This window comes from Sceloporus occidentalis, unplaced genomic scaffold (genome assembly GCF_023333645.1).
Source record: "Sceloporus occidentalis isolate IW3139 unplaced genomic scaffold, rSceOcc1.0.p SCAF_2, whole genome shotgun sequence".
NCBI lineage: Eukaryota > Metazoa > Chordata > Lepidosauria > Squamata > Phrynosomatidae > Sceloporus > Sceloporus occidentalis.
The window spans coordinates 204,133,844-204,149,783 of NW_028316982.1; the positions used below are offsets into that span (position 1 = coordinate 204,133,844).

At 38.1% G+C, this 15,940-nt stretch overlaps 1 protein-coding gene across 4 annotated transcripts in view; it reads right to left on the minus strand.

The window, feature by feature from the left end:
- The window catches only part of ITSN1 (intersectin 1), a 126,988-nt gene that overhangs the window by 81,132 nt on the left and 29,916 nt on the right, over window positions 1-15,940 (minus strand). For all 4 annotated transcript variants that reach the window (XM_089512048.1, XM_089512047.1, XM_089512050.1 and 1 more), the window contains exons 3-6: window positions 14,846-14,938; window positions 10,117-10,180; window positions 3,641-3,801; window positions 1,615-1,794 (exon numbers count right to left, since the gene is read on the minus strand). In XM_089512048.1, the coding sequence (XP_089368174.1) occupies window positions 1,615-1,794; window positions 3,641-3,801; window positions 10,117-10,180; window positions 14,846-14,938 (498 nt within the window). The remainder of the gene's footprint in view (window positions 1-1,614; window positions 1,795-3,640; window positions 3,802-10,116; window positions 10,181-14,845; window positions 14,939-15,940) is intronic.

Consider the following 15,940-nt stretch of genomic DNA (forward strand, 5'->3'; position numbering starts at 1 on the left):
CTTTTTCTTTAGGAATGTCCAGAGAGAGGACTCTGAATCACTGTCTCTTGTGATCATAAAATTATTTTCAAGGATTTCTCTAGTAATGTCTCAGAGACATGTGCAGTCATCTGGGCTTCAATTTCTTAACTCCAGCTGCAATCTGCTGAGGTGCAACCAGAAATCCTGTTTCAAAAGCCTACTTTTCTGCTGTTGTTTTTCTCCTCTTTTCTAATGATATTAGGGATACAGCACTGCCCTCTTCTTCTCTTACCTGTTTTCTTTTCTTCTGAATGTCTTCCATTTTTGAGTCTAGTCTAATCAAGTTTTGGTAGTGAAGGCTAAAAACACATCTAGCTAGCTGGCTGGCAGGAAAATTAAAAACTGAAGTAAAGGCCCTGTAGCCAATTGTATTACTGGAAAAGAATCTAAGGCTTTGAGACTCTGCAATGTCCGCATGCACAAGGCAAATAACTCAATTTTGTGGATTGCTTATCCATGCTATCCACAGAATGTTATATGGTTTATAAGTTTAATGAAGGCATGTCATCTTCTGTTAGAAGAGAAGTACTTGTTGAACATGGTTTCCCTCTTCCAACTGCTCAAATATCCTGAGAGCGAAGCAGACTGGTGGCTTGAAGCTACTGGCTGCTCCAGCCCTGATTGGCCCCTGATCAACCAAGGACTGTGGCAACTAGACAGCCTGCTCTGAGAGTGGGCCACCGACAAGGAGCAGCTTTTTGCCACTCCTCTTTTCAGTGGCTTCAAGCCGTCTTAGGTAACCTCAGAGTAGCTTCTGGCTACGTCAGGGGTGTGCGTTGTCTGCATACCACACCTCCAAAGTGGCCAGAAGCATCTGGCCACCAGAAAGTCTCTCCTAAGAATTGGGTGATAGTCAGGAAAGGCATGGGATTCATGAGAGGGTGCTGCAACAGCTGAGAAAAAAGTGAAGCTGAAATCTTTCATATAGAGTTTGTCCTCGACCCTGTCTTATGTTTCCTTAATTATGAGACTGGTTCATGTAGCTTTGCTAGAGATTAAAGACTGTAATCTTTTGCAAAACAATATAAACCAGTCTCATACTTATTAATAGGAACACATCAGTATTTGTTAAAACTTGGGCGACACCAATTGAAGCCAAGTATAATATTTAAAACAAATCAAAACACTGAATACAATTTAGGAAGCATTTAGTTTATTAAAAGCTAATTACCACTAAAAACTTACTAATAGATCTGGAAGTTAGAAACCAGACTTAATGTACATGATAACTCAGAAATATTTCTGAATACCCAAATTTACAAGCTGCTGGCACTTATGAAGGTTCGCTCTAAAATTTTCTAAATATTTTTCTATTTAAAAAGATCCATGTTTTTGTAATACACATACGAATAACAAAAAATTAAATGATTATGCCTCAGTTCAGGAGGTAAACTAGCCCTATTATTTAAATGTTTCATTTTCAGTCCCTTTAACTGACTTGACATAGAAAGTATGACAATTCTGTTTTAAAAACACAATATGATCCTCCTTGGGATATTATAAGGCTGTATTCATGGTGCCTTTTTTTTTTAATTGGACAGGGAAGCATAAATCAATCTGTATAATATAGTAGGTGTTAGAAATTCATCATACCAGGATGACCAAAAGCAGGAAGAGGTTGGATTACAGCTGGTGCTCCATTTGCAAGGGGAGGCACAGCTGCTGTAGGAACAGAAGATACTAAAGGTGGAGACATTCCCACTACTGGAATTGACGCCATTGGCACAGGAGCAACAGCTGTAAGTGGTGGTATACTAGGAAGACCACCAATACCTACAAGACAGAGATAAATATAAATTTATTGCAACTTACAAACAGAACACTTATATGACAGTGGCCTGGTTTGGACATAACACAACACTATGGTTTGGATTACATTAGATGTAGACACCTATTGGGCATTGGGACATTGAGAATCATGTAGAGTCATGCATCTTTCCACACCTGCCCAAAATTTTTATTTTTTTGGCCTGAAATGCTTCCAAAGCACCCTGGGGGTAATTGGGATCAATTTCAATTTTGAGGCCCTCTTTGGAGCATTTTATGCCCAGGAGAGGTTTATTTCCAACTGGAAGAAACCCCAAAGTTGAAAAAGTAAATATGTTTAAATATGTTTTTAAGAAATTAGCTACTTTAATAATATTTTAATAATACTGACATTTAATTCCTTTTTAACTTTTGTAAATTAATGTGTTAACTTCATCTTTTTAAAATTACTGTAAGTTGCTTTGGATCCCAATTTGGGAGAAAGGTGGGATATAAGTGCAATAAGTAAATAAAATAAATAATAAACAAAAAAGACTTCTCCAGGGCCTAGACTTGGCAGAAGAGGGGGCCTCAAAACATGGTGCAATATCCTCTTCAAAACCTGCACAGGTTGTGAGTCTTTTGGGGCAAAAACTGTTCTTTCTTTTTTGGTCCAAAAAGCCACAAAACCAAGAAACTGCACCAATTTCAGTTCCTGGCTGAAATGGAAAATCAACAAACCACAAAGGTCTTTGAAGGCTCACCAGTTACAAAGGAAAGAAACATGTCTCTCTTGGTGAATATCTTGTTGATCTGTGCCTTCAAGTTGTTTCTGTCTTATGGAGACCCTAAAGCAATCTTATCCTAGGGGTTGTTTGGCAAGGTTTGTTCAGAGGAGGATTGCCTCTGCAGCCCAGAAAGTGTGATTTGCCAACGGTCACCCAGTGGGTTTTCATGGTTGAATGGTTATTCGAACTCTGGTCTCCAGGGTCATAGTCCAATCCTCAAACCACAACACCACACTGGCTCTCACATGAAAATTTTACACCAAATCAAATATAATCCCAATAAAAGATTCAATAGAAACTGCTTTTTAAAATACACAATTTATTTTATGCTACATTGAAAGCAATCCATATTGTTAATCAACATCATATAAAGATTCTCACAGAACTGATGTATTGGGAGACTCCATGAAGCTTCTGTCAAAACAGACTTGTAGTCAAGTACAGTCAGCCACAAATTTTGCATCCACAGATTCAACCATCCACAGTTTGAAAATGTTTTTAAAAGCCCCAAAACCAAACCTTAATTTTTGACATTTTATATAAGGGACACTATTCTACTACAGCATTGTATATAATGGGACCAGAGCATCCACATATTTTGAAATCCTCAGGTGTCCTGGAACCAAAGCCCAGTAGATACCAAGTGACCACTGTATCCAGAAAAGCTTTATAATAACAGGCCACTCTATTTTCCTCTATCAAAAATACTAAGCAACATGAAACTTTGCAGAAAACAAAAGCAATCCTTAGTTTTGTGCAAAAAATTAAAGTTGGAGCAAGCTTCAGGGTTGTATGCCCCCTTCCTATTCCGATGTTGCCTTGAAGGAGCCCCTAATAAAAAGAAACTATATGAGGGTGTGTGTGTGTCACAGAACACAGCCTTCATGGGTAACATTTGGTGAAATGTTTGTTTCAATTGCTGAACAGGTGCTATGATTTTTGGCAACTAACAACAACAACTGGAGATAGAGAAGAGATTTATTAAAATGAGCTCTAAACAGTGTATGAGTATGTTCAGAAAGCTTTTTTTTTTTATAAAAGGACTATTAGAACACTACACAAAGACAAACAAAGTTTCCCCTTACCAAATCCTGGTGCACTAGAAATAGCAATGGGAGGTTGCTTCATAATAGGAGGCAATGCAGAGGGGAGTTGATAACCTTGTAGTTTTAGTTTGATGAGCTTCATAGCTATAGAAAACTCCAGCTGGTCCATTCTCCCATCATTGTTCATATCTGCCAGAGCCCTGCAATACCAAGTGGGATTTTTTTAAAATAACATTGCAAAATCTTCCAAAATCTAACAAAAGCACATCTCCATTACAACATTTGATAGTATCATGAAACTGCAAGATTGACACATCTAGATCAGTAATATCTATTACCCATATTAGAATCATAGATTCTTAGAGATGGAGGAGGCCTCAAGCACCATTCAACCTAGCCTCCTGCCATGCCTAAGCATAAATATCACCCTTCGTGTCCAGAAGTTTTTAGCAGCTTTGGTTATTAAACCACTTCTAACACAATGATCAGACTTCACAGAAATTTGCATTTTCAAATTCTACACTCTATACATCTTCACTCGAAGCTGAACTAGATGTCAATGTTACTACAGAATTATGACTGAGTTAGGACAAGTACATAAAAAGGCCAGAAAACTATTACTTTGACATGTTTTCTCACAAATGAGGATGCACTGTATTTCATGGAAATTGTAAGGTCATGGTTACAAAAGGAATAGTGAAAAAATATATACTTGCAGTTTCTTTTCACTCTATCTTTCCTCTACATTTCAAGTAATTTCACATGAAATAATGCAGTTTTATCTAAATACAAAAACTCTGACCCTTATCCTGCAGAGTCATTTGGATATACATCCTGTTTTTAAGACTATGCATCTTTCCTCACTTTTCAGAGGCACAGAACAATTACAATTAAATTGAAGCGACCAGAGCTCAGTGATAAGAGCTTTGATTAAATAAGGATCCAAGTTCAACTAACTTCTTTAGTTGAAAAGGATTTCTTTTAGAACTGGAAAAAGATTTTGCCTGAAGAATCACAATCAACACTGGATAAAACGGATCAACAATTTGGCTTTGTTTCATATGATTATATTCAAATTTGTGAAGAAGTAAGACTTGCTGAGTCCAGCTCCCTGTTAAGTTTTTCACATTGTTGTCTGAAGTCTCACAATGTACTCTCTTTTCCTGGTCTCACGGTTTACCCAAAAAGGCTGACACTGTACCTTTCTGCATCACATTTAAAAAAACATATCTACTATTACTTCCTTAACTACAACTTATATATAACTAGCAGTTACATACACATCAAATGAATATGAACTTCCCTTGAACAGAGAAAGAAACCACTTGTAACTCAGAAAGTGACCTGAGTTCTAAGGATATACAATGTATGTATCTCTTTATTTATATGCCACCCTATATCCCAAAGAGAGCCAGTGTAGTGTACTGGTTTGAATATTGGACTATGACTCTGGAGATGAGGGTTCAATTCCCTCCTCAGCCTTGAAATCCACTGGGTGACCTTGGGTGAGCCACACTCTTTCAGCCTGAGGAAACCCTGTGATAGGGTTGGCTTAGGTTCACTATACATGGGAAACAACTTGAAGCAACACAACAACAATACCTGAAAATTTCAGGAGGTCTTACAATAAAGTCAATTTAAAACAATAAATAATAACAAAAATACATTAACCAATTTATCTGTTAAAAACCAGACAATTTAAAAGCAGTTACAAAAATTTAAAATAGTGTTACAGTACTTTCAAGAAAAGATGGTGAATTAATGCTTCCACCCTAGTGAGGCTCCAGCTGAAGACAAGCTGGGCTCAGCAATTTATCTTCCCAGATCAAGAGAAGATTAAAAGGATTGCCCGAAAGGGCAGCAAAACTGCCTGGAGAAACCGGGATTCCAGCATTCCCTCCTATCCTCAGTTTGCCTGGAAAGCTGAAAAGCAGTTCTTTAACAGACACAAAACCTTCTATTTCTTTATTCAACTTCTAGCTTCTAGTTTCCTCTTACTAACATTTGGAATTGTAGGAATGGAGTTTCTGCACAGGCACAAATCCATTTGTGTGAGGCACAGAGATCATAAAGATGAACCACTGGAAGTATGAAAATGTTTAAGAATGCTGCAGCTGTGATAAAAAAACTGTCATGAGACTGGGAGAAAATATAGGCAATTTACTAGGGAAGAAGAGGAGATTGAGAGGGGAGAATGGTGTGGAAGAATATATCCCAAGTATGTACTGTTAAATGTGGGGCATCTGCCTCAATCTGTATTTCTCCACCCCAATTTTTTTTCTGGAGGGAAGAATGTTAAGATGTTAATGGTACAATTTAGATTAAGATAGCCTTAAAAGGTTTAACTAAACGGTTTTGAAATAGGATTGGTCTCTTTGTACATCTGAGTCTTGAGGATAATTATTAAATTAATATTAAATATACTTTACTATTTACTGTTAGAATTAAAAAGAGAAAAGATTTTTTTGATTTAATAAAGCATATGATATTTTAATGTTGAGATTACATGTGCCTTCAAGTTATTTCTGACTTATGGCGACCTTAAGGTGAACCTATCACAGGAGGTTTCATGGCCAGATTTGTTCAAAGGAGGTTTGCCATTGTCTTCCCCTGAGGCTGAGAGTATGTGACATGTCCAAGGTTACCCAGTGGGTTTAATGGCTGAGTGGGAAGTCAAACCCTGGTCTCCAGAGTCATAGTTCAACACTCAACCCACTACGCCAGACTGGCTCTTTTACTGGTATGTAATCAGTGAGTAGGCCCAGAAGCAAGTATCTTAATTCTTGCTTCAACGCAATGTAAATGTCATCTCTCTGCATTTTGCCTCCTAATGTTTTCATAAGGAAAATTTGTCCTTCAATAGTAAGTCATGAAGTAGTACAGTTGAAGCTATGAATAATAAATTAGGCAAACATAAGTGATTTACATGCTCTGCTTAGATGAGTTTTCTTTATCTACTAAGCATTTAAAACCATATTTTTAGCTTTATGAAGATATACATATCTATATGGAATGCATCATATAGATGAATATATGGAAATTATTTTCTTAACTGTGGCGGGTTATAGACTGCCAAAAAATACGTATTGAATACATATTAGGGTTAGGAAGAGCCAGTGCTTCCGTACCCCCCTAACCCTAATACGTATTCAATACGTACAATATGGCGGTGGCTGTTCCACACGGCCGCCGCCATATTGACGTAATGGACGCTCTGCGTCCGCACGTGGCACACCGGAAGTGACGCCGTGAGTGCGCCCTTTGGAACTTGCGGCGCCTCTTCGGGGCCCGAGAAGGAGCGCAATTTCCTCTGAGTGTCCGGGAGCCCCGCTGTGTGGCAGCTGCGGCTCCCGGACGCCACAAGCGACGGGACATCGCTGCTTCTCGGCGGTATGTAACCCGCCCGTGAATTCCATTTCTGATTGGGAGAAGAAGTTTGGCTTCCTCCAGGAAGAAGACTGGAGCCTACCTTTTGTTCTAGAGAGACAAGACTTTCCTGGAGACTAACCAGTCTCCCTCCCTCTCATGTTCAGAATAATTTAATTTTATACTGTAAATGCAAGAAATTGTACGTTATCATTATTAACTAAAAATATATTTCCATCTGGCATTCATTACTGTACCTATTTTAAGTACAGTTATCTAATTTGCTATGGAAAGAGTGGGATATTCATTATCTAACTCCCTAGAGGTCAAGGTAGATTTCAGAAGTATTGTTTTCAGGGAGTACAAATATCCAAGTAGAACAAAATTGTAAGTAATCCAGATTACGCCGACTTATATTTAGTCACTGTCTTCAGTACCATTAGTGCTTGAGTTGAAAGCCTACGTTAAGATGCTTCTTAATGGATTACTGGTTTGCCAACACAAATCCTGTATACAGGCCAGTGAAAGAATAATGTAGACAACAGACGCAATACTGACAGTCCTTCAAATTTCTCAGACTTAACAATGCCAAAATATATTCTATATATTCAAAATATAAAGATGTAAATAAAATAATTTCTTTTCATCAGTGCACAACCACCACTGCAAGTACTGTTACAGAGGACTTGTGACATAGCAAAGCATTTTTATCCGTACACTGCAGTTCTAGTAAACATGTTCTGTGTTATCAACTCTATATGTCTTTATACAAGTCACAAGTCTTGATTTTTTATTTTAAATTTTTTATTTTTATAAAACATTTTATTTACATAAAGCTAAAAAAAGAGTTTTCGTTTCACCATGTTAGGGATATATACCCTTTCATGGTTTCAGAGAATACATTGTAAAATTATACAAATACTTTCATAGTTGCCTTGAAATCAACTCTCAACTCCTTACGTTGTGTTGTCTCACTTTTCTTTTTCCCCCTTATTCACTGTTTTCTTGTTACCTCGAAGTATATTACTAATTAAAGTCTGATCAAATGTAAAATTATATAAGATGCGTTTATCATATCGTAATCTGCACCCTTTATTGTCTATACCTACACTTTATCAATATCGGATCCCACTCTTTTTCTATTACTGTAATGTCTTTATGAGATAAACGACCTGTTAAAATGTCCATCTCCCTCATTTCAAAAACTTTCTCCCACCATATTTCACGATCAGGTGTCTCATGATTTTTCCAAAATTGGGCTAATGTAGTTCTGGTGGCAGTTACTAAATATAGTAATATTCTTCCGTGCTTGATCTTAATTTGTGTAGAAAGTTTATCTAGGATGTTTAACAAATACATTTCCGAACACATTTCGAAATTAATCTGTAACATCTGTTTAATTTCTCTATCTATGGTTTTCCAGTAAAGTTTTAGTTTTGGATATTTCCACCATACGTGAATTCAGGTTCCGGGTGCATTATTACACTTCCAACAAGTTCCTGGGCCTGTTTTGTAAATTTTTGCTATTTTATTAGGGGTCAAATGCCACCTATGTTCCATCTTCCAAAAATTTTCCCGAAGACTTTGGGATGTTGTGAATTTCTTTGTTTTTTCACGGGGTGATTTCCAAATGTCCATATCTATTGTGTGCCCTAAATCAGATGCCCATTTTATCATTGTATCTGTGACAGGTTATTTCTCCTGTTCCAAATTTCTAAGGAATTTATATAGTTTTGCTATCTTTTTGTTGGCTGTATCTAATAAAATTTTTGAAAATTCCGAAGTTTCCTCTTCAAAATCTTGAGTTTTTTGATCAATTTTGAATCTTTCTTTAATCTATAAATAAGGATACCAGTGCACCTTTGGATTTAATTGTTTTAATGCTTCAATGGGTTTCATTTCAAATCTATTATCTTCAGTCTTAAACAGGTATCTTTGGCCTTATACAGGCTTCTGGACTCTTAAGACGCATGTATCATTTGAACAGCATACCTCCAAAGTGACTCAAAGCAGCTTTATTTTGGCCTGTCTGTATCAAGCCTTTGTAAGTCAACCATAAGTCAAGCTCTTTCCATCTCCCAATGAATGCTTCTTGAGGGGATAACCAAAGCGGAATCTTCCGGTACACTTTCTTTTTAAATTTCTCCCACACTTTTAAGAGAGATCTTCTAACCACATGATGTGAGAAGTCTTTGTGTGCAGCTGTTTTCCCGTACCATAAATAAGCATGCCAGCCGAATCTGCTATCAAAACTCTCTAAGTTCAGAAGCTTTTCATTTTTCAATGTCATCCATTCGGTTATCCAATTTAAAGCATTCGCTTTATAATACAGTTTCAAATCTGGGACACAACTCTTGATTTTTTAAATTAGATCATCACTAAAAATTTCTAAAATCAAGTATCTCAACGTGCATAAATTAAAATCTATGCTTTCATTGTCTAAAAGCTTGTCTCTAAACAATGAAATATTTCTCTGTATAGAATCTGCTTTCTGATTAAAGAATCAATTAGAGATAATCATACTATGTTTTTTCTGCAAGTAATTCAAGTAAACAGTGTTCTGTGCAATCATGCTGGCCACATGATCACATAGTAGTCTCTGACACTACTGGCTCTTTAGCTTAGTAATAGGGATGAGCAAAACCCCCTATGGTCAGACACAACTTGACAATCGTGTCCACAGGAAACACCATTACTGTTAATTCAAGTGGCTAAATTAAAAGGGCTACCTAGGAAAAGATACCAGGATATAGTTTTTCATCTGCTGCATTATGAGTTAAACTTTTTAAAAAATTATCTTAATTACAAGTGGTTTCACAATAAGCTATTTTATCAAAATGTGTATATATAATATTATTTACAATATACCTTTGACTAAAATAGGTGAAACTTTTCAGACATAAATATATTACTGTGTTAGTACAATGCACCCGCGTTTTACGCAGGCACACCATATGCGGCTTTCAGCATATGCTGAAGCTGCGCCGGAAGAGTCTTTCATGCACCACGGGCGTGAGCCCCATTACTTCCAATGGGGCTCCAGCATACGCTGATTTCCGCTTATGCAGAGGGATCCAGAACATAAGGGGAGGGCCACTGTACTCTCTTTTTAACACCCAGCAAACTAATGGAAATTTTTAAAAGCTTACCATATCTGTGCTAAAACTGGTTGAGGTAAACCAGACTGGAAAAAAAAGTTCCTGGCTTGATCACCTGGCAAAGAGAAGGAAAGTATTTCAAAGAATAGCTCATAAAACTCATAGACAGAAAACAAATAATGAATAATCTATTTTACACTCTTAGATTATTCAATGCTCATCAATAATCTTTACAACAACAATAAAATGAAGGTGATTGGTCCTTCATTCTAAAACCATTTCACATTTTTTCATGTTTGTATAGACAAAACATATACATCAATGCACAACAGGGGGATAACAGCAGATAATGGATAATCTCTAGACGGGCCAGGATATCAAAAGTCTTAAGAAATCTAACTGGCTTAGCAAGGAGCAGAAAGGAAGAGGTGCACAGAATCATGAACTCCTCTGATTTAAAACATCTCCAAAAGTGAGAGCTGTCCATGCTAGTGTTTCATCCGCTTCCTGTCATGTAGCCACAGTGACAGTGCTGTTTGGAACTGCTATTACTCATCTCCATGCTCAAGTTGCATCAGCTTCCTCTGAGTCAGCATTTCCTCTTTAACCCATTGAATGCACCTGACACATTTTGCACAGCTTGAAGCAAAAATATACTGACAGTCCTGAGATTTAAAAAAAAAAAATGGGAGGAGTCCTCTGTTTATTCTGGGCTCTGTCACCAGTCAAAATAACTAGGGCTTGAAACAAATGGGGCCAAATAAAACGGCTTCAGGCTGACTTGGGGGCATAGCATTTCGATGACACATGCTGCCAAAGCAGCCAGAAGCTGCACCAAGCCAGCAAGAGCTGTCCGTTTTAAGAGCGGATTAAATCTGCTCTTGTTGGTTTGGGACTGTGGTGGCACCCTGCTTCAGGAGTGGGCTGTGTGGTTGCTGCAGTCCTGGCCTGACTGGAGCTGCAGCAGCCAGAGGCTGCTCCTTCTGGCCCATCCACTTCAGCCCTAGGCTTACTGGACCAGTTGCAGTACTTCTATCTAAGGACTGTGAACAAGACCCGCCAAACCAAAATGGATATAGTCATCTTGTTTTGACTTTGGAAAACTGAAGTGACTCCTCTACTTCTCCCCTCCACTGTCTTCATTTTGCCCATCTTTTCTTTTGAGTCTGTAAACTCAATGAGACTGTATCTCATGTTATTAATACAATATTCTTTGGGAGACATCATGTCTTTGAAAACCGTTTTTAAAAAATAAATATGACAGAATCAGAGTGAAGATTTTTTCAGTTCACATCTGAATGTAGCATAATGGGTAAGAGGCTAACTAAAAGTTGCATTTAACACAGCCATAATAAAATAGAGCATGCCATTAGTCATTTATAGAGATTATTATAGAGGTCATCAAATGTTTCCAGAAGTGTATTCAATGATTTGGGAAATGGAAGGCAAACTGAGCAACAATTTTTTATTTTCTCCATAACCCTGATTCCTAGTCCCCTATACACCATTCTGAGGGAAGTACTCTAGTAGAGATCCTGCTGTATAAGACTACAGCGGGACAGGGGAAATACATATTATTACAAGTTAAAAGAACAAATTAAAAGAATCAGTCAATAGGAAATTCAAACTGTATTAATATCAGCTTAGACAAAATAAAGGAAAACATATGCTTCCTGCTGGCTAGTGTATGTAACAGCTCTTCCTTTATTGAAATTATGTGTCTTGTGGAAGCACAGAAGCAAAAATGTTCTCCACAAGATACATTCTTACTAACTACATGAATGTTTTAAATGTCATTGCATATGGGAGAGTCTACAACTCTTTCATTGAAAACTACAGAGTTAAAAGGTATATAATAACAATAAGGCAAAGTAGAGTTAATGAGTAACATGTATATACATTCTCCTCTCCACCAGCCTCCCAACAGTTCAAACATACCTCCATTTTCTCTAAGGATAAATTCAGCAGCCAGCAAAGTACCATGTACTAATCAATATAATAAAGATCAGTTAAGAAGGATGTAAAAGATCCACAGGCATTAACCTTATTAGTGCACATAAGTACAGTGGCAGAAAGAAAAATGACACAGCCTAGGAGCCATGAAGGAAGGATAGTTTTGGAGATATAGTCTGTTCAGAGCTGGCAATTTTGTCTGCCTTCCCTACCACTGCTCTATAGCTCTTGGAAAAAAGTACAGATAGCTTAGAGCTCCAGCAAGATTCTGGCCTCAGGTTTCTGCCAGCCTGAATGTCAGAATGTCAACAGTGAGCAAGAATATATATATATATATATATATATATATATATATATATATGTGTGTGTGTGTGTGTGTGTGTGTGTGTGTATGTGTATACACACACACACATACACACACACAGAGAGAGAGAGAGAGAGAGAGAGAGAGAGAGAATTCAAAGACATAGCTGTGTTAGTCTGAAAAATCAGTATGCAAAGGAATTTTGCAGCACCTTTGAGACTACCTGAAGTTGGTAGCATGAGCTTTTGTAAACTTGAGCCTCCTACCTCAGATGTATTTGGTGGAGTGGAAAGCCAAGGACAAACCTTTACAGTAGTCTGTGTAAGAAAATGTCCCACTCACATTGACACACAGAATGCTGTATAAGTCTGTCCCTGGGCTTTTCACCCACCAAATGCTTCTGAGGAAGGAAGGACAAGTCTACAAAAGCTCATGCTACCATCTTCTATGTTTCAGTTAGTCTCACAGATGCTGAAAGATCTCTTTGCATATAGTTTTCAGATTTTATCTCATATTGCCCTGACTTTACTACAAAAGGCATTATTAGCATAGTTTAAATAAATAAAACAAATAAATAGCAAATAAGAGTCTTCATCCATTGCTCTGTTATCAGTGGTGAAGTACAGGCTGCATATGGTTCCTCTTTTGTGACCTCCAAGACACCTATATTTAAACAAAGATAACCTAACATCCCTCAGAGGATTCACTACAGGCAAGGAACCTCTCCACAAGACTTTATTTACAATGTCATATATACACTCTTAAAACTAAAGAAAAGCAAGCAAGAAAATTAAGGAAGCGTTGACTTGTCTTTTGAAGTGGTATCTCAGAGGGAACTCTCAATGTTTTGAGAGACAAGTGCACTTAGGGAGAAAGAAATTTTAGAGGGTCATCTGTATGGACCATTCATTTCCCCAGACAGAAAACACTAGGTTCACATGGGGAACAGGGGTGACAATTCATGAGTTCAACTTTTACACTAAACAGAAGATTCCTGTCAGCCATTTTTTTTAAAAGTATACATAAAGTACATAAAAGATGATAATTTTCCAGGTTCATCCTGGAATGAAAAGTAATGAAAAGTACACTTCCTTCTGAAAACAGAGATGCCACTGAACTGCATGAATTTGTGTTATAGCTCTTAAAATCCATCTAATCTGATGGTATACCAACATTTTGTAACAGTGAATTCTATAAATTTACTATGTATTTTATGAAGCGTCAATCTGTACTGCATTATTTTGTAAAACTGCCTGGAAGGCTGATACAAAAATGACAAGATTCCTCTTTGGATTTTTTCCCCAGGCAATTTATTACGTCTGATTATTTTAGCTATTACAGCAGTTAAGAGATATTTCTAGACACTGTACTTGGTAGGTTCAGGTAGACAGAAACTTTGGGTATGTATAAATAGGTTGCGCAAAGATAAGGTATGGTGGTTCTTGTAGTGCCTTCACATTCTTTTTTTATATATACAAATAAATAATCTCACTTCCATTCTGATCTTCCTTCTCTTCCTCATTGTGGGAAGGGGAAGAGATGCAGAATACAAATTTGGCAGACAAGAATCTTTTCCAGTCAGCCTGCATCCATTTTAACAATATTCTTCTAAAACTATTAGATTTCAATTTGAAAAATGCAACTAGGCCTTGAAGAAACTCAATATACAGGACCAGATTTTTTTAAAGGTTCACATTTATGAATTTAATATTTTGATCTTATTTTTTGGCATTTGTCAACATAACTGCAACAGTGGGCAAAATGCAGCATGGCACTAAGGCTGCTTTTAAGTCCCTTCATGTGATTTCCTGGAATTTTTTTTCCAAAGAAAGGAGTGAACAGTATCTCCTGGACAGTTTCAGTATTGGCAACTCACCTTTTAAACAGCATGCAGCACTTCATATACCAAAAAATATACCACAGAGAGAGAGAGAGAGAGAGAGAGAGAGAGAGAGAGAGAGAGAGGAGTACCTGTTTTGCAAAACAAGACCTTGAGAGCCAGAATGGTATAACGTTTTGTGTATTGGACTATGACTCCGGAGGCCAGAGTTAGCATCCCTGCTCGGCCATGGAAAGCCAGTGGGTGACTTTAGGCAAATTACACTCTCTCGGCTTCAGTGGAAGGCAAAGGCAAAGCCCCTCTGAACAAAGCTTGACAAGAATACAGTGAAAAGTTGTTTTTTTTTTGGGGGGGGGGGGGTAACCATAAGTCTGAAATGACTTAAAGGCACATAACAACAAAACAAGACCATAACTTCCATTTTTCTTTTTTTGGCAATCTGGGAGACCCCTAGAGACACAAAACTGGCACCCAGATTCACAGCAGTTAAGTACTCATTTGAAAAGGGATTTCAAAGTACTCAAGAGGCATGGACGCATTAGTTTTTGTCACTGAAGCCATAAGGATTAGTACTGCTGCTAACTTCTCTCTTGGATGCTTCTACCTTCACACAAAAGAGAAGCAAAATACATGATGCCATAAAATATCATAATACAAATTATATATGTTAACTATGGAATTACCAGTGATAAATCCAGATATTGGTTTCAAACTGTGGAACTGCTGATCATGTTTAGCTCTTTCTTCCACAGTTATGGCCCAGATGTCCAGGTTGCCTATGTCACAAGGAAGAAATTAAGATACAGTAAAGAAATACCGACTTTATGAACATTAATTTCCCTCAGCATACGTTCGGCATATTTTCTTCCTTGACTATGAGGTACTTCTCACTGCTCATAGCATATACAGTGTGCCTGCGTTATAGGCAGGTACGCTATACGCGGCTTTGAGCTTACGCGCAAAGCCATGTAGAGCTGCAAGGGGCGCAAGTCCCATTTAAATGAATGGGACATGTGCCCATGGTGCATATGCGCCGCCGCACCACCGCGTGCACGAGCCCCATTCACTTGAATGGGGCTCGAGCATAGGCACAATTTGCCTTACGCGGGGGGGGGGGGGGTCCAGAATGGATCCCCCACATAAGCCAAGCATGCACTGTACAGTACATGTTCAGATACCATGAAAAACCAGAAAAGAGACAAGCCACAGTACAGTTCAGCATACTCTGAAAGCCGCACCAGAAGAGCCCCTCTCGTGCCCCAGAAGAAATAATAGGGTGCATGCCCATGGCACGCACGTGCCACTGTTTTATTGTGCTGCCGCAGGCGCGAGCCCCATTACTTCCAAAGGGGCTCCAGCATACACTGATTTCCCCTTAGGCGGAGGGATCCGGAACGGATCCCCATATAAGGGGAGGGCCCACTGTATCTAGTTTGAACATCACTAACCTCTCCCCCCTCATCCCACAATCCCTATGATTTGTCCATTGCTCTTCCTTGTTGCAGAAATGATGCGCAGTAGACTCCAGCATTCTACATCATTTTCTGATGAGCCTGATTTTTATTTTAAACAGCTAGGGCATAACAGGGCATCTGATCAGACTTTTACATTAGACTGCCAAATCTTGCTGCTGAATCACTAGCTCCTACGTCTTCCCAGAACAACCCCACAAATACTTCAGTATATAATCAGCCCTCCATAGCCATGGATTTTTTGTATCGACGGATTCAAGCATCCACAGTTTGAAAGTATTTTTAAAATGAATAGACTCCCAAAAG